Source organism: Mus caroli, unplaced genomic scaffold, assembly GCF_978045245.1.
Source record: "Mus caroli unplaced genomic scaffold, Mus_caroli_1 scaffold_19, whole genome shotgun sequence".
Classification (NCBI taxonomy): domain Eukaryota; kingdom Metazoa; phylum Chordata; class Mammalia; order Rodentia; family Muridae; genus Mus; species Mus caroli.
This window is the reverse complement of record NW_028227274.1, coordinates 63368307-63386932: the sequence shown is the minus strand read 5'-3', so window position 1 is coordinate 63386932 and position 18626 is coordinate 63368307. Positions and strand designations below refer to the sequence as shown.

General features: G+C 43.3%; 1 protein-coding gene across 7 annotated transcripts in view; it reads right to left on the bottom strand.

Annotated features, from left to right (window-relative positions):
- Nedd4l (NEDD4 like E3 ubiquitin protein ligase) overlaps nucleotides 1-18626 on the bottom strand; it is a 324332-nt gene that overhangs the window by 133042 nt on the left and 172664 nt on the right. For all 7 annotated transcript variants that reach the window (XM_029471742.2, XM_021151067.3, XM_029471743.2 and 4 more), the window contains 3 exons: nucleotides 7703-7784; nucleotides 4811-4849; nucleotides 2458-2511 (listed from right to left, as the gene is read on the bottom strand). In XM_029471742.2, the coding sequence (XP_029327602.1) occupies nucleotides 2458-2511; nucleotides 4811-4849; nucleotides 7703-7784 (175 nt within the window). The remainder of the gene's footprint in view (nucleotides 1-2457; nucleotides 2512-4810; nucleotides 4850-7702; nucleotides 7785-18626) is intronic.

Here is an 18626-nt window from a genome sequence, read left to right as displayed (position 1 = left end):
AGAACTCATCAAGATTACCACAGTTAGGCCACAAACCTAGAGTCTTTCTGTTTGCAACATACAAGAAAAAACCTGAGAACTAAAAGTGAATGCCCCCCAAAAAACTGTCATCAGATTCATCACAAACCTGGAAATACTCTCTTTCCTGTGCCCCAGAAACAATGGTTCCTTAACAAAGATATTTATTTAGGCAGAACTTTAAAAAAATAAAAGGGGAAAATGCCAGGCTGCAAAGAGTGACAAAAACTTACTTTAAAATCTACAAAGCACATTTCTGTCAACAGCTCTGAAGCAGAAGGTGTGGCGGATTAAGCCAGTGTTTACACACACCCAAACTTGCTTTCTAAAAGCTCAGAGTTTTGAATGGCAAAAAATAACCTCTGTGAAACGTAGACTCTGGTCTGCTCAGTGCCAGAACTTCCAAGTAGATAGACTCAGGTCACGTATTGTCTTTGCTGGATTAACAGACAACAAAGAAAAAAAGCCACCGCCAGCACCATTGATATTCTGTGGATGGTAACCACACAGCAGACAGCCCGGGGCAAGGCATGACATGAACACATAAAACACAACTGCTCATTGGGTTTTTTAATCGCTCTGCATTCAAAGCCCCCTTTTGGTTTGGAAACATGGTTTCCTACCCATGGCAAGGTCGCTCGACTGCAATTATTATTTTAGATCGCACACAATGGGAAATCCGACACTTTTTAAACAGTAAATTTCTCTAGCAGAAGAACATAGAGAATCTTCAAGTTTGACCACTGTTTCATTTAAAAAATGACTTTCTCGGAGGGTAAGGACCAGTGTGTGGAGGCCCCATTCTTGCAGACTTACTGCTTACGTTATTTCAATGAATGCTGCTATTTCATTCCCTGGCCGGGCCTTGCTGGAGGGATGTGAGAGGCTGGAAACTACACTGTGCACCTCACAGGAGAGTTAGTCCTCACCTCTAATGATCACTCTTCCAAGACTCACTTCATTTCAATGAAGCCACCACAATCCCACATTTATAACAGGAAAGATGCTGGGACTCAAGATTCAATCCGCTAGTGCTCCGTTTGCAAGACGAAAGCCACATACATCAGAGTACATCCACCCCCAAATCCTTTATCAAGGGTAGAAGGTCAGGCTAGGTTATAGGCTGACACTAACAAGACAAGGCGTCTGACCCTGTGTATCCCCTCGCTGGCATTTCGCCAGTCACCCTTGGAACCAGAGTTCCTGCATTCCTAGTAACAGGGAGTGCATAACTTTGTTTCAGGGATCCTCTTATGGATACACTGTGTCAACTTCAAGCTATTCTACAGTTTGCTGAGTTTCTATGGAATTCTGCAGAAGGACAAGCTCAGGAATGCACGTTCCTTTTAGGCAGGACAGTAAGTAGGAGTGGAATCAATCACGTGCCCGGAATTGTATTCCCACTTCTGAGAGTGCTTGAACGACTGACATATAACCTGATCATGTTCCTTTTCATAGCTGGGACACTTGGCTCATGAGAATTTGATGTAAACCCTCAAGTTACTTAGGAAAACAAAACACTGGGCCAGCCAAATGTTTCCACAGATAGAGGAGCTCGTCATGCAAACCCAGTCAGCCACCTGTGTCCCTGGAACTCATGTAAAAGTGGAACGAGAGAACTCACTCCAAAGAGCTGTCTTGATTATCACATATGCACTGTATATTCTATGTCATACACACACATGCATACATACATACATACACGCATACACACACAGTCTATATATAAAATGCTAGTTATATCAGCTCTCTTCTTCAAGCTCGTCTTTGAGAGTTCTTATTTTGATTTTGGTGGGTTTTCCTTCATGTATGGATATGTTGTTTTTACGGTATTGGGAACAGGACTTCGCACACACCAGGCAAGTCCTCTACCACTGAGCCACACCTCCCCCACACAACAGGCAAGTCCTTTACCATGGAGCCATACCTATAGCCCTTATGCTAGTCCTTTCAAATTCCTTTCTAAGAATTTTTCTTGAGAAAGTACCTCTGGTTTGATTTCACCTGCTGAGGAGACTTGCTTTAATTATAAACTAACTGGTAATTAGATTTTTGTTTCCCCAGAGACCATCACCATGGAGTTGTCGGTGAATTTGCTGTGGTATTATATGTCTGAGGAACATTTTGAAACATTTTGTTTGCAAGATTGATGGCCTCGTTTATAGATGCACACACCTATCCATATTCCCCAACGAAAGCATCTGGGGAATGCTTCATAGGTGACTTTTATTAGTATTAACTATAAAAAAAATACACACATACTCAAATCAATTTTCTGACCTAGTAACACACAAATATTTGCTGGAACTGAGAACTTTAACAGTGAAACAAAAGCAGTCTTCTTGGGGGCCACATGCACAGTGGGTGACCCAGAGGATCTGAAAGGCATGGTTCGAAAAACCTAGTTTTAAAGAAATAAAACTCAAAACCAAGACTTACCAATCTGTTCTCGTCAAATACTTCAAATAGAAGCCTGTGATTAGATGGATTTACCTAAAAGGGACAGAAACGATAATTCAAAAATCAACAGGTATAATTTTAAAATTGAAATAAGAGACACGAATAATTAAGAATGACTCCTAGCACACACGAATCTACTATATATCAATAACCGACTTGTATGCTGTTATTCTACCCTGGCTATCTGGGCATACCGGAAAAAGACAATATGTTAATCATGGTCTCTTGAAGAGTGATTCTCAACAGTCTGCAAGGACTTCTCATGTCTTCTATAGAGGTATCCTCATAGGTTAAGGTCCTATGCTCAGCTATGGCAAAGTCCCACCTACAACTATAATTTCCTGAAGCACTAACACTATATGGCCTCATTTAATTCTCCCAACAACCCAACAGTGTGTTAACTACCAATTCATTTTCACACCAGAAATCAATGGAACCAGGGGCTTGAAGCCATTTGCCCAGGAACCCACAAGTCAGTATACTGAGCAATCAGAACTTGCCCTGGGTCAAGGTACAGTCACACCCTGAGGCTGCTTCTGTTTGCTTCTTTCTCTTTCTCCAAACTCACCCAAAAATCCCATGTTTCATCAAGTAGACTCAGGTGCCGTTGACTAATTACCAACCTTCCCAGACATGGCACCAGGTACTGATGTTGGCATCCCTGCCTGTCAATCAGGGAAGAAAAGACTACACCTCTCTTTCTTTGGAGAAAAGGGATCCTGGAGAGTGAATGCTTGGTGTTTTCAGAGGCTGTGAGTGGTCAGGACAGACATGGGACTTGGGTCTAATGCTAGGCTTGGGCTCCTTCCTAATGGAACATGGAATGACATTATATTTGATTGTAGCACAGAGAGCTTGGGAGCCCAACTTGAGCTCTTGGCCCTGGGTCCACGTCTGCTTAGCAACAGAACAAGCAGAAAGATGGTTGTCTGTTCATCAACTCTGCAAAGGGCCCCACACTCATCAGGAATACATCAATAAATAGTCTATAGCAGGAACAGGCACATAACAGGCATGCAGTACGAAATTGTGGAAGGAATAGAATAAAGATCTTTAATAAAAAACAAAAATATGCCCACAGGTACGATTCACTGAAACAGTTTTATATCTACTAAAATTTATACAATGTGGTTCAAATAGGAGGAGTACAAACAGTCTGGAGTTTTCACGAGAAGGTTGCTTGCTGTATTTGAGAGTTAGCTAAGAGCCAGTAACAGACCCTTCTCGACCTCCGACAGCATTTTGGACCTTCACAGAGTTATCTAGAATATATCTGGTAGAGGCTGGGCATGGGATCTACCAAGTGTTAAAACCTCAGAGACACATTTCAGCTCTGAACATAATAGAAAACAGATGCCGGTCAAGTTATCCAAATTCGCAGTGCAAAATATCCTAGCACGGCCGAGAGGAAGAAGCCAGGGTCTTGTGCCCTGGGCCTGGTGGCAGTAGAAGGCTGAAGCTGGAGCAGATTGGAGGTGTTTAATAGCACAGGGTATAGACAACTCGGGCTTTCATTTTGAAATAGGAAAGGCCTTCTCTTTCCCAAGTCGAGGCCTTAATGTGTCCTAATATCTGTGAGCAAACACCAGTAAGCACCAGTCTCCAGTAGTTCAGAGAATGCCCTTCTGTCTCCAGCGCTCTGAACAGGGAGTGCCGGGGGCTGAGGAAACGCTCCCCTATTCGGTGGTATTAAAAGTCGCTGTACGCATTAGATCTCTGAATTAGAAACCGTTCCCTTCTAACCAGAACATAACTGGTAGTTTTTCTGTCTTTTGTGGGGAGGCAGGGCTGAGGATCAAACCCAGGGCTGAGAAGGGTCTCCGGCATGAGAGGCAAGTCCTCTACCACTGAACCAGCCCTGGCCTCATCACTGGCACTATGCAATGTCTCCTTTTAATCATCTTCCTACAGTGGATGAGCAGACCATAATCCATATCACAGAGAAATTCAACTGTTGCCTTAAACTGCATTTGCTTCTTGCCTTTTTCTTCAAATTCCATTTTTTTTTTCAAACAAAACAAACCCATAACTGAAATTAACCAGACTTATGTCAATCTTATTTTTAAGGAAAAGTTTGAGTTGAAAAAAAAAATAACATGTGTGTTATTTTGACAACCTTTTTTATCTCTCCTATATAGCTCCAAATAAAACCTCCACAGATCCTCAAAATTTGGGACACACTCAGAGGCTACCTGCCCAAACATTCTCTGTCTTAAGGGAAATCTCTTACTTAAAATACTAACTAGTTTTCTTTCCAGGGGTCTTTTTTGATATCTCAATACCAATCAATATTGATCAATAACAATCATTATGAAAGAGAAGAAAAACTTACCCTAAAATAAAACTCTTCATTCCACTTTGGGTTCAGCGTCTGGAAGAGAGATTATTTTGTGAATCTTCAGCTGTGTTGGTACTGACAGTTGCTAATATAATACAGGCTCTTCACACTTGCACAAACATTTTCTTCATAAAACCGACTTTTAAAATGGCAATGAAAGCAACCTTTAGTCAATTATTGAGCCTATTCTATAACCCCAGGACGCATGTGGAGGGTCAGAACTTATAAGGCTGACGACTCATGACTATGAAACCATAAACCTCACGAATGAGCTCACCCGGAGGAAAGATGCTGGACTTACTGACAAAGGAGCTATGGAAACAAACACTCCCTTCAGAACATGGCATTAAAGATGATTTACTCTGTCAAGAAGGAAGTAAACTTTGCTGACTCCCCTTTCCTTGCTACAAGGCTGTGCTAAACTTGGAATGGCTGAAAGCGCTCCTTACTTACATCAATGTTGACATTTGAAAAATATTTTATAAAGAACAATACTGATAAGATTTTAACACACCACACATTACACACACACACACACACACACACAGAGAGAGAGAGAGAGAGAGAGAGAGAGAGAGAGAAGGGGAGAGAGGGAGATTATAACCAAAGGGAACTGCATTTTTTTAAAAAAACTTATTTAAAAATATCCTTTGATCTTCTCCATGTCTGATTCATATTTTATCAATCTATTTAAATATACATCTCACAAGAACACAGCAATGATATTTTGATGCTCGGCCTGAACAAAATGTCTTCCCAAACTAATATAAAGCACTTTTTTATGAGGGAACACGCATGTGTATGCGTATGCGTGTAAGCACACACACACACACACACACAGACACACACACATACACATTTGTATAGGCATAAAAGTCAGAGAAACCCAACCTGTAAAAATGACCTGTAAAATTCTGAAACCGAAAAAATCCCCATGTCATCGACACATTTGCCTTTTAGCAGAGGAAAGAAAAAATAAAGAAAACAAACAAACAAACAAACACAGAACACCACACATGAAAAAAACAACACCAACAATGATCAATTTGCATTGGTTTAAAAAAAACCAGCAAGATCCCACTTTCCTCACACCCCTACTCCTCAAAAAAACCCCTCCCTTAATGACCACACTTTGGGGCATGAATAGAAATGAGATGGAATTGGCAGTGTGTGTGTGTGTGTGTGTGTGTGTGTGTGTGTGTGTGTGTGTGTGTGTGTGCATGCGTGAATATTCCCCTCCTGACCTGGAAGACAGGTACATGGGATGAAATAGGAGATGTTGCCAGGCAGGCAAAGGACAAAAAGAGACCATAAAGCCAATGGAGCAGGGACCCAGGTAGAGGAAGCCTTAGCTGTCCCAAAAGCACGACACAGAACAGTACAACATGGCACAAGACAGTACAGCAAATACTAACCAGGAAGCTGGCTGCAGGGATGGAGACACTCCCTCCAGCTGGCGAACGGAGGGAGAAATAGGGCTGCCACTCCAAATGAAAGACATTGCAATACCCTCATCATTGGCATGTGTCTTTGGCTCTAGTCCAGCAGGGGACTAGGCCCCCTGACTGCTGTTCCAACTAGGTGCCTCAGCTTCACTGGGAACAGAACAAATACCAGCGCCTAACACTGGGAACAATGGCCTCCGTTCTCCTAGGCAGGCTCCCACTAATCTGTGCACTGGCTTCTGTTTGCAAACAGATTTTACTGCTCGTCTCAATGTCAGGTGAAGGACACCACAGTACTGTTTCCTGTACAGAATGACCCCACTCTGCCAGAGATCTGAAGTGTCTCCATAGCAGCAGGAAGGATGCAATATGTTTAAAGCAATCACGGAATCAGGATACATTTTGGCAAAGTGGTGAGACTATCTAACAGACTCAGAGAAATAGTGCGTGCGTGCGTGTGTGTGTGTGTGTGTGTGTGTGTGTGTGTGTGTTGGGGGATAATAGTAACTCACAAACAAACCCTAACACAAATATAGTATTCTTGGTAGAAAACATACAGCTTTCACATAGCCGCCTCCCACCCCCAAGAAAACATCCCTGCATTTTATATAGGTAAACAAAAGTATCAGGGTGAGTGGATTTAGACATTATTTTTATAGAGCTGAGATGGCTCAGTCAGTAAAACGTTTGCTGTCCCACCACCCATGTAGACAGTGGGTGGAGCAATGGGCGGAGCAATGCATAGCACCTGCCATCCCTGCATGGATGCAGAGACAGATCCAGGGCTTGTTAGCCTGTCCATATACACCAAGCCAGTGAGAACTGCATTTAGCAACAGACCCTCTCTCAAAAATAGGGAAAGAATGGTTAAGGAATTCACCTAATTTTTATCTCAGGCCTCCACACATCCATGTTTATTTTTCCCTCCACATGAACATGTGTGACACACACCAACAGGAAGAAGACATATGCGCACACACACACACACACACACGTATACATATATATGTACACACACACACATATATATACATACATATATATATTTATTATTAATACATTTATTATTTTCCCATAACTAAGCATTTTGCTTCCTTCCATAAGTTATTTCAAATCAAACCATTTCTCTTTTGCCTGCTAATTCCGCAATCCATTTCACTAAATAAACTTTAAATTACAGCTTACGTGTTTCTTATAAAAATATTGCATTAACCAGAATGATTTATCTGTTTGATTATATGTGTTATAAGGGGAAAAAACTTGATACAGATAACTCAAATAAAACATGAGAAGGGTTTGGGCTATGGATGACTTTCAGATCTAATACTTAAGGGACACTTAAAAAAATATTGCTATCTTATCCTTAAAACTGCTACAAAGCAAAAGTACAAAATGTTAAATTATAACTTATATGAAATTCATAAAAAGTTGGCCAACCTACCTTTTTAATTGTCTTGGTTTGAACCAGAGCAAGTTCTCTATTCTCATCAGCTACGTACAAGGACAGCTTCACGTATGGGTCGCTGCAAGGAAAGAGCTCACATTGAATGGTGCTATACTTTTTTATTCATTAGAAATAAACAAGCCATCAAAAACAGCAACGTGGAATTAAGATGCAAACACCAGTTAACACCCTAGCTCATATTTATGTCCATAAACTAACCAGCAGATATTAATAGATGTTCTTGTCAAACAGATCCCAAACGAAACAACACAAAGAAACCAGTGTTCTAACTTTAAGGGTGATTTTTTTTTTCCAACACCTAACATTGACATCACTTTCATTAAGTGACACAGGAAATTTGTTCCCACAAATAAAAACCTATCAAGAAAACATAAATTTACAGCCCGATCACAGCCTCATTTCTACCGCCTGGGGAAAAATACTTTTCTTCTAGTGGCTATAAAACAACAACAACTCACCTAAACCATGCCAGATCAAATGAGCAAACACTTCAGAAGTCAACACTGAAGCCTAGAAAACTCGGTGGTCACCCAAAGGTAGAGACTTGAGAAAAGTCTAGATTAAATTTCAAGTTTCCTGACATACTACACAGTCTTTAACTAGGGCAGCAGGCATCTTCTAGCAAGACATGTACTGAGTAGTGTACCCAGTGTAGACTGTCTACTGATAGTGCCGATATACTCAGATGCTCTGATTCTGCTAAGCCAAATGTTCTAAACTATTCAAGTTTTCATTAATTAAAAAAAAAAAAAATGGGGGAGGGGACAGTCAGATGGCTCATCAGAAAGGTACCAGTGCTAGTCTGATGGCCTGAGTCCAATCCCTGGTACCTACAGAAGGGTGGAAGGAGAAAGCTGACTTCTATCTTTCCTGTTATCTTCTGACCTATACATGCATCTCTACACACACACACACACACACACACACGTATAGAAAAAATAACCTGTTCCCATGTGTTAATCTTGAGTACTAGGAAAACACAAAGCTCTCTTATGAATTTACCCTTCCAGTTTTTATTTGTTTAATTATCTATACCCAATCATTTCTTTCTATCTCTCTATTGTGCCAGTTTCAAGCCAATTTGAGGGATGGTCAGCTGCCCAGGGTGTTGTGCTAACGAAACCTTGGAATTTATGGGTAGAAGTTTGAGGCTTGAGGATAGAGAGAGAGAGCTTGTCTTAGAAACCACTCCCAACACACCATGGAGAGAGTTAGCCTTCAGGGACCATCCCAACAATGGTAACCACTTATGGAGTATTCGCAAAGACTACAGAAAATACTTCAAGATCCTGAGTGTAGTAGCTCCTACTTGTTATTACCAATGCTAAGTTTAGGTCAGGAACCCTTCATAAGAGCCTGGCAGTCACAGGATAGTCAGCACACAGCACACAGCATGGGGCTGGGAGGGGACTCCGTGAGTGACGAGCGCGCCGTGCAAACATGACGAACTAAGTTCGGATCTCTAGCACCCATGTAAGAGCTGAGTGTAGATAATGTCGGGGCGGCAGGGACTGGCCGCTCTCAGCTCACTGGCCGGCCAGTCTAACCAAATAATAATCATAGCAGTAGTAATAACAAATGTCAAAAGCAATTGGGGAAGATAACCAATGTCCGGTCTCTATACACACCTGGAGGGGATAACTGCATCCATAAACCCACCCACCCATCCACCCACCCACCCATCCACCCACCCACCCACCCACCCACCCATCCACCCACCCACCCACCCACCCATCCACCCACCCACCCATCCACCCATCCACCCATCCCCACTCCAAATCCACCCCAAAACAAAGGTCTATAAAATATTAGTATACAGAAAAAAGATATACATCAGCCTTACCTTTGTTCATAAAACAGAAAGCTTGCCTTGGGGGAGGAGTATTTAACTAGACCAGTTCACTTTTTACCAGGGCTCTTCAGAAAAAAACAGAAAAACAGCCACCAAGACCCAGCATCTACTGCATGCACAAGGCTCAAGAGGACCTTCCCCTTGGAGGTCTCTGGTCTGGGACATGACAGAGTTGGCCTTTCTGGTCATTGTTTAGGCCTTCATCTACCAGAATCTCAGAGAAGAGAGAGTGGTTAAAATGCAGACTGCTGGGTTAAGCAAAACTCGGATAACCTGAGGCGAGACCCCAGAATTAACATTTCTAGAAAACTCCCCTGATGCAGAGGCACCTGATCTGCATTTGGAAAACTAAGTGTTCTAAGTGGTATTTGAAAAGTGCATTAACCAGCACTAGAGTTCATTTGTTTCCTTTCTTTTCTAGCCACCAATCTATTGCTTGAAAAGCTCTCACTACCTGATTTCAGTCTCAAGAACACACTCCTGGAATAGAGAATAAGAGAGTGTAAACCCATACACATAACCCCACATTACACAAAGTACCTATACACCCCCTTATGTTTTTAGACTTAGAGCTGCTATTGCAATTGCTGGCTACTATGTAACTAACTTCAAAGAGTAGCTAAGCCTCACCTTAATAGAACATCCACATTCTTCCACTTGTGATTTATTCGCCTCCGTTTTTGTATCCCCTGAATACTGTACAAGTGACACACATGGCTGGAGTTTGTGGGTGAGGTCTCTGACCACGGGACAATGTCTTCCAGCTGTGACGAGAAAGGTACGCCTGCACACGTACTGCCTGGAGTGCTCAAGGTCTAACAGACCCTATGAAATATTGACCAAGAAACTTCCTGGTGCATAATTCAGCCTTAAGAGCCTTCAGCCAGAGGCCAAGGGGCTGGAGCTGGCTAAAGGTCTGTGTGGTGCAAGTGCAAAGCTACGGAGAGCAGTTTCTAGTGTACAGGGCTCTGCTGTATCCCTTCCCATTCTGCTGGGGCTTAACCACACTCACCTTTGGGCTACTCGTGAATGAGGTGAAACAAGTCCCTAACTCACAGGGTTATCTAGCGGTCACAGATCAACACTGCTGAGCACCAGTAATGGCCAGCACAGTGCCCAAGAGTACACATGCCCCGATATGACAGCTGCTGTAAATGGTGCTCCTTTTCCTTACTCTCTTAGGAGGCAACTGGGGGCTTCTCTGGTTGCTTCTTTCTACTTCCCACTTGTGCTGATTGTTGACTGAGGTGATGCTGATTTGCCACAAAGGGTTTGAACGGGGTGTGCCAACCACAGCTCCATAGCTATCCCACACTTCCTCGTTATTCATACCCACAGGCACCCGGGTAAGATGCTCGGGCTAGGCATCTTATTCAAAACAAACCATCCTTGGCTTCTAGTTACTGTTCCTCTGGTGTCTGGTACTTAGTACAGCTCAGGGCTAACATTCATAGAACTCTGTAAGAAGTTCAAGCTTTGCAGGCCCCTGTGAACTGGACGAGGAGTAATGTTCTGCAAATCTTCGAAACAAAGTAGGCTTATCTAGTTAGATGTCCCTCCCTCCTGGCAAGCTTCCTATTTTATGGACAAAAGGCAAACCACAGCCTTCTTCCTTTTAGCCCTTCTAAGGAGGCACCACATTGGTACTAGGACTCAAACCACACCCTATTTAATATATGCATATGACATTCCAAATGAGATAAGCCCTGGCTCTGCTCCACCTGCTTGGAGAAAAGAGAAATAAAACGATAACTATGACAAAAGCTGGCTAGGAACCCAGATTCTTGTCTTTGACCTCACATAAGCCAGGGCCACTTAGAATCTGGGAGCCTAGTTTCACCTTAGAAAGTGATTGAATATCTCAGGAGATAACCATGAATGTACTTAGCTGGGTACATTCCATGCCAGAGGGGAATCTGAAGGAACAGAAGCCAAGACTACAGTGAAAGGGTTCCAGGCAGAAGGATTGGAGGTAAAGCCTGGTGATGGGTTTGAGCGGGGAATCTGGATGTTTAAAGGCCTGGCTCTGCTGCGATCTGAGGAGCTCAGGGTCAATAGACAACCCAGACGGACACTGTAAGGAGGCAGCCATCCTTCCCAGAGCTTAACTCCCTATTGCTGCTGCTTAACCTTGAAGGACACACATAATTAACCTCTCTGTACCATAATCTTACTATGTAGGCAATAGGCACCACACCAGTACTTTATAAGGAAGCTGCCAGGGAAGAATGACACGAGAAATGTGGTTGACTTGAGCAAGTGTCCAATGAACACGTGCAGCCTCATCACCACCTTCCCTGAGGTTGCTTAACACACATCTGTTCTTCCTAAGACAGGAAGCTGGAGGCCGTGGGGAGGCTTCACCATCTGGAGTGAGAATGGTCTCAGCAGAGGTATCAAGGATTAGGAGGAGGAATGAAAGTGAGGGTGAAGAGCTCAGTTGGGAGAAGGCTTGGGTAGCCCCACTCAAGAGCATGAAGGCAAGAGCATCCTTGATTGCATAGCAAGTTCAAGGTCAGCCTGGAATACATGAGTCCTCGCTACTGGGGCAAGCTCTTTGCTCCACGTCCACAGGGATGCATTTGTGGTAGGTTTGTTGGGGACTGTCAAATAAGGAAAGCCAAGACTCTCTCCAGAATATATCAATGATCCAGTGCAATTTTAAGACACCTGAAATCTCACACCGGTCCCTAAAACCACACACTGGTCCCGAAAACCAAATGTCTACTTTGGGAAAATGACAAAATGTGTACCAAGTAGAAGGATGTTAGGTGCCTCCTTATTTTACAGAGAATATACAAAGCCAAGAGGAGAATGCTTGAGTGGCTCAAAGCCATTTGCTTACAAGCACAATGTACACACATCTGTGTACCAAAGAAGACATTTGAGGCAAACATCAGAAGGGTGAAATCGCTTTACCTTACAGACCTAAGACACTCGAGGAGCTACAAAAAAAAAAAAAAAAAAATCAGTGAGGAGCAGAGAGGGAGGTTGAAGTGGTAAACAGAGCCACCAGGTGCCAAGGAAAGTATTCCTGTTTTCTCACAAGAAGGCACACCAGAAACTTTGCTCACAGTCCATTTTGATTTTTGTGAAACTTCCTAAAAAAAGGGCTTCCCAATGGTCCTCTCTCCCATGCTCAAACATGGAGGGCAGGGCTGAGAATTGTGGGCCTCTGCGCTAAGAGACCAGCTCTTGTGCCCACGTGTTGGTGACACGGAGTAGAGGACCTTTGGAGCTGCACTGACTTCAACTGGATTTAAATAATTAGGAGATGTAAATCTTTCTTGGGGTCTCAGCCTCACTTCCCATCATGAGAGGCAAAGATCCTGCAGATGAGGTCACTTCTCGGGGAGAGTTGAGTGTGGCCCTGTCTGGGTTTACCCTGCTGCTCAACCTTCCGGGACACTGTGAACAAGGACATTCAGTCACGACACACTGCGGTGGTGTAATACCTGACCAGCTCCACTTAGTCACAGCGAGCTGCATTCTTTCCCACCTGCTACTCAATTCATTTTTATCAGAATAAATAATTCTTACTGAGAACCACATATTTTTTTCCAGTGGCCGGTGCAATGAGTGGCAGGGCTGGCAGGGGCTGCCTTTATTGTGCTGTACGTTCAAGGCAAATGACATACAGGTTGAAGAAGATAGACTGCCAAGTCACCACCTTGTCTGCCGGCTATGAAGGGGTCTTTCCCACAATGGTTAATCTTCAGAATCCCGAGAATGGTCCATATTGAAGGAAGTTATCATTCTCCTTTGAGATAGGAAGGCTCTGGGGGCTACAGGGGGATGGGCGTAAGAAGGGTTGGACTTTGTTCCCCACTACCAAAGCACACCAGGCTAATGGCTACAGCACACTACATGGTGCCACACATCATGTTTATTTTGACTACCTGGCATACTATGTCTCACCCATTCTAGAGCGTGTCACTGAAAAGCCCCCTCTTTGTTCTTCCCCATGTCTACCATCAGAGTTGCATACTTATTTAGATCCTCAATAAAGAAATAACACTTACAAAGAACTCCAGAGTGGGGGAAAATACCTAGAAAGTGTGACAATAAATAAATAAAATGTACAAACGCATGCAAAGATACTGACTGAAGTTTTTTTTTTATAACAAATCACGCAAGCTTAAAAATAAGCTAACACAGTTTAGATAGAAACCATTTAAGCCTCTGCTACCAGAAAGACAAATTACTGCCGCCAGTTTTCTGGAGCAGGAGATGGACAAAGTCCCAAAAGCATTCCAAGAGTTGACAGTCTTTGACTCAGCTATAATGCCGGTGACTGATCCCAGAGGCACTGAGAGATCAGAAAATCTATGTCCAGAGGCTCAAGACAGCTTCATATGAAAAAAAAAAATTGAGAAGCACACTCTTCCCAATTAGGAAAGTGATTAAATAATGTTATAACCGTGAAACCAGGATATTGTAGGTAATTAAAACCACATCTCAGAGATATTTTAAAATGAGAGAAAACATGCTATAACATTCAGGGTTAGGAATACCACCTAGATGTCTTTCTTTCTTTCTTTCTTTCTTTCTTTCTTTCTTTCTTTCTTTCTTTCTTTCTTTCCTTAGGTTTTTTTTCCTTTCTCTAAATTTCCAGTTGTGAGCAAGAGTCAGGTTTTACAAGTACCAAAAAGGTCATGAACATGACAGTTGCACATAGGATTCAGTTAAGATACACTCCAGTGACCAGGGACCTCACTAACCCAAGCAACCCTCACATTTCTTTCAAACCTAGAGAACAGCCTTCAATACATGACCACGAGGGACTTTTATAGAATGGAGCACACACTCTGCCAGTCCTTAGGACTGAACTGACAGGCAGGAAGCATACACTGCAATGTGCCACTTTCCACCAATCCTGGCAGTGCCAATATTCTTTCTTACACAGGGTTTTAACAGATATGAGGAGAATGGGTTAGGTTACAGTCAAACTCATTCCCTATTGTCCCTAGGCATATATAAAGGGGCATTAAAACTTTATGTCCTGGGCATAAACTGTGAAGCCGCCTTCAAAATATCCTCAGTAACCTCGGTTATGATTTTGTTATCAGGAGCAAGCAATGATTTATTCAAGAACCTTCTTCTTCCTGGTCTTGAAATCTCTGGCTGTGACTGCCCCCCTCCCTACAACCAACATTACCACCTACAGTTGGGTCCCAAACCTGGGTCCAGGGAATTCCTGAGAGCCAGAGGCCTCTGCACACATGGCCGTTGAGGTGACTCTTGAGAATATCAGTGTTAGGAGTGTTTGTTAAGGGGGAAACTCGCTCAATATCCCCTTAGCCTCTGCAAGATCAACACTGTCCAGGAAAGCAGCTGAGAGAGAAAGCCGCACGTGTGTGTTCTGGAATATGAAAACAGTTGTCCAAGGCAGCAGGGGCATGCAGTCGCTTCTACCAGTGCCCGTTCTATTAGAAGTTCTCTGGTATCTCTTCTTTCTTTGTTTCTCTGTTTCTCTCTCTCTCTCTCTCTCTCTCTCTCTCTCTCTCTCTCTCTCTCTCTCTCTCTCTCTCCCTCCCTCCCTCCCTCCCTCCCTCCCTCCCTCTCCTTTCTTTCTCTCTCTTTCTTTCTGTTAAGTATGTTTTTTAAAACACGGAAGGAGATAAAGTGATAACTGATCATGAGGCCACAAGAAGAGACAAGAACTTAGCTAGTTTTGGAAATTATTCCAAAGAGACACTGAGTGTGCTCAGCGTGTGCAAAAGGCCTGTGGTGGGCACGAAGGTGGAGGAAGTGAGCCAGGGGTAAGCAGGAGCAGACGCTGCCCTCCCTGGGAGAAGCCAGAGTAAGCAAGATATCAACATACAAGCATACACATATCCATATCCATACACCACACACACACACACACACTGAGTTTGTAAGTGTAGACCTGACATTCAGGGAAAGGTTATAAACAGTTTTAAACACGTATACACATGTGCATGGTTGTGCACAGGCACACACTATCACTAATCCTCACAATTAAAAAACAACCAACAACAACCCATGACTCTAGCATGACTACTTCATGAACGAGAAGAAGAAAAGACATGTGAGGCCAGATTCTTCATTCTACCTCCCAAAGCACATTTTGCTCAGTGTACATCTGAGTGTGCCATGCATCCCTGAAGAGCCACCTACAAAAGCCAAAGATTAAAAACAGGCTTAAGACGCTGGACCGAGTTCAGCAGTTAAGGGCATTGGTTGCTCTTGTAGAAGACCTGGGTTCAGTTTTTCTAGCACGCTCACAGCCATCTGTAATTCCAGTTCCAGAGGATTGGGTGTTATCTTCTGCCTTCTGGGGGCAATGCTCATACATGATGCACAGACACAGATGGAAGTAAAATACCCATGTATGTAAAATATAAATAGATCTTTAAAACAAACAAAACAAATACCGCCCCCCCCAAAAAACAGAAATAAAATTAGCTAGAGACAACTATAGGCAGTGCAAATAAACACATATTAAACTATATGCCATGTGCTACACAAACATGCATTCACAAAATACTGTATACGGCCATTAGAATTATTCCAGTACAAGGTTGACAATCACTTATGCTTTGCTTCAAGATGGAAATGCTCTCTTGCGTCCAGCGTCTTAAGCCTGTTTTTAATCTTTGGCTTTTGTAGGTGGCTCTTCAGGGATGCATGGCACACTCAGATGTACACTGAGCAAAATGTGCTTTGGGAGGTAGAATGAAGAATCAGCACTGCAAGGGCAAACAAAACTACTCGAGGAACATATCCAACTCCATAAAGGGTGCTGTCCTGCTGCACTATTTTCTAAGTGGCTTCAATGTGTCACTTATCTAGAATGCAAACATGGTCAATCTCTATGTGGTCCCTTCACCTAAATGGCAGCAACTAGAAAACTTAAAAACACAATATGTCGGGGCTGGAGAGATGGCTTGGCGGTTAAGAGCTCTGACTGCTCTTCCAGAGGTCCTGAGTTCAATTCCCAGCAACCACATGGTGGCTCACAACCATCTGTAATGGGATTTGATGCCCTCTTCTGGTGTGTCTGGAGACAGCAACAGTGTATTCGCATACATAAAACAAACAAATAAATCTAAACAACAATAATGACAAAACCCCACCAAATATGGGGAGCTGGAGAGAGCTCAGATCCCCTGATCTGATGGTCTCCTCTAGCCTAAGAGGAGATTACCTTCCTGAAACCTACACACACACACACACACACACACACACACACACACACACAGAGAGAGAGAGAGAGAGAGAGAGAGAGAGAGAGAGGTACACAATGTGTGTATCCAAAGAATAAGGCATTTCCACCATTAACACCAAGCACCAAGAAGTAAAGTGGTCATGCTGGTCCATAGCTTTAATGCCAGCACTAGGAAGGTAAAGCCCAGCATGCTCTATATAGTAAGTTTCAGGACAGCTTGGGCGACATAGAGTGATCCCATCTCAAAACTCAAACAACAATGACCCCTCCCCCCACCCCCGTCACGTTGGAAAGAACCTTCAGGAAAGGTATATGCACTGGCTAGTTTAGTGTCAACTTGACACAGGCTGGGGTTATCACAGAGAAAGGAGCTTCAGTTGGGGAAGTGCCTCCATGAGACCCAGCTGTGGGGTATTTTCTCAATTAGTGATCAAGGGGGAAAGGCCCCTTGTGGGTGGGACCATCTCTGAGCTGGCAGTCTTGGGTTCTATAAGAGAGCAGGCTGAGCAAGCCAGAGGAAGCAAGCCAGTAACATCCCTCCATGGCCTCTGCATCAGCTCCTGCTTTCGGACCTGCTTGAGTTCCAGTCCTGACTTCCTTGGTGATGAACAAGAGTATGGAAGTGTAAGGCGAATAAACCCTTTCCTCCCCAACTTGCTTCTTGGTCATGATGTTTGTGCAGGAATAGAAACCCTGACCAAGACAGTATGCCAATGTGTCAAGTCACAGGCCCAGCGCCTTAGTGTCTATGTTAAACATCGGTGCAGCAGGCTTCATCATCAGACAGCACCTCTCTGTGGGTCTCATGCTTCTGTTTAATCACCACATCAACACCTAGATTGCCTCCATTATCTCTTTAGGGGTTCTAAAAAATATATACTCTGTCAAAGACAGCCAAAGCAGTATTTTCACACAAACTTAAGGGTGTGAGCAATTAACACCTGTTAACCTGTGAGAGAAAATGTAAAACTTCCAAATAGATTAGACAGGCCGGGGAAAGGATACGATTATAAAGATAAAACCCTGGAGTCTGCATACTCACAAACAACATGAGGGCATCCTGAGAGGTTTTTATAGAGGTTGGACAAACCTATGCCCTCATAGAAGTGAGATGCAGAAAATCCACTCGGAGATACAAAAAAGAGATGGGTTGCCGAGAATAGAAACGGTTCTGCAAAGATAAAACGCCCTCCCTGTGGTTGCTCCTCAAGGGCTGCCGAGGAACCGAGGAACCGGCAGTGAATGCTACAGAAGCTGTCCTGCAACGAAAAGGTGGTAGGTATCACACTCGACCTCCCATCAGAGAGGACAGCCATGTTCTTTCCCCGCAGCCCCCTGTTAGCTAGAGAATCCCAGGCTAGACTCCTAACAATTCCTTTTATTCTTAAATGCTAACTTAACTACTTCCAAGCAGTTCTTTGAAAACTAGTACAATTTTCTATTAAAGCAATATCTTTTACTCTAAAATAGTAAGTTTGCTGATTTTGATAAGCTAGGAAAGAGAAGGCCAACTGTATTACAGACACGCAAAGTCGTCACGTAAGAAATAAAAGATACAATTTGCAAAACACATAAAACTGAAGAACGAAGACCAAGGTGTGGACACTTTGCCCCTTCTTAGAATTGGAAACAATCACCCATGGAAGGAGTTACAGAGACAAAGTTTGGAGCTGAGACAAAAGGATGGATCATCTAGAGACTGCCATATCCAAGGATCCATCCCATAATTAGCCTCTAAACGATGACACCTTTGCATACACTAGCAAGCGTTTGCTGAAAGGACCCTGATATAGCTGTCTCTTGTGAGACTAGGCCGGAGCCTAGCAAACACATAAGTGGATGCTCACAGTCAGCTA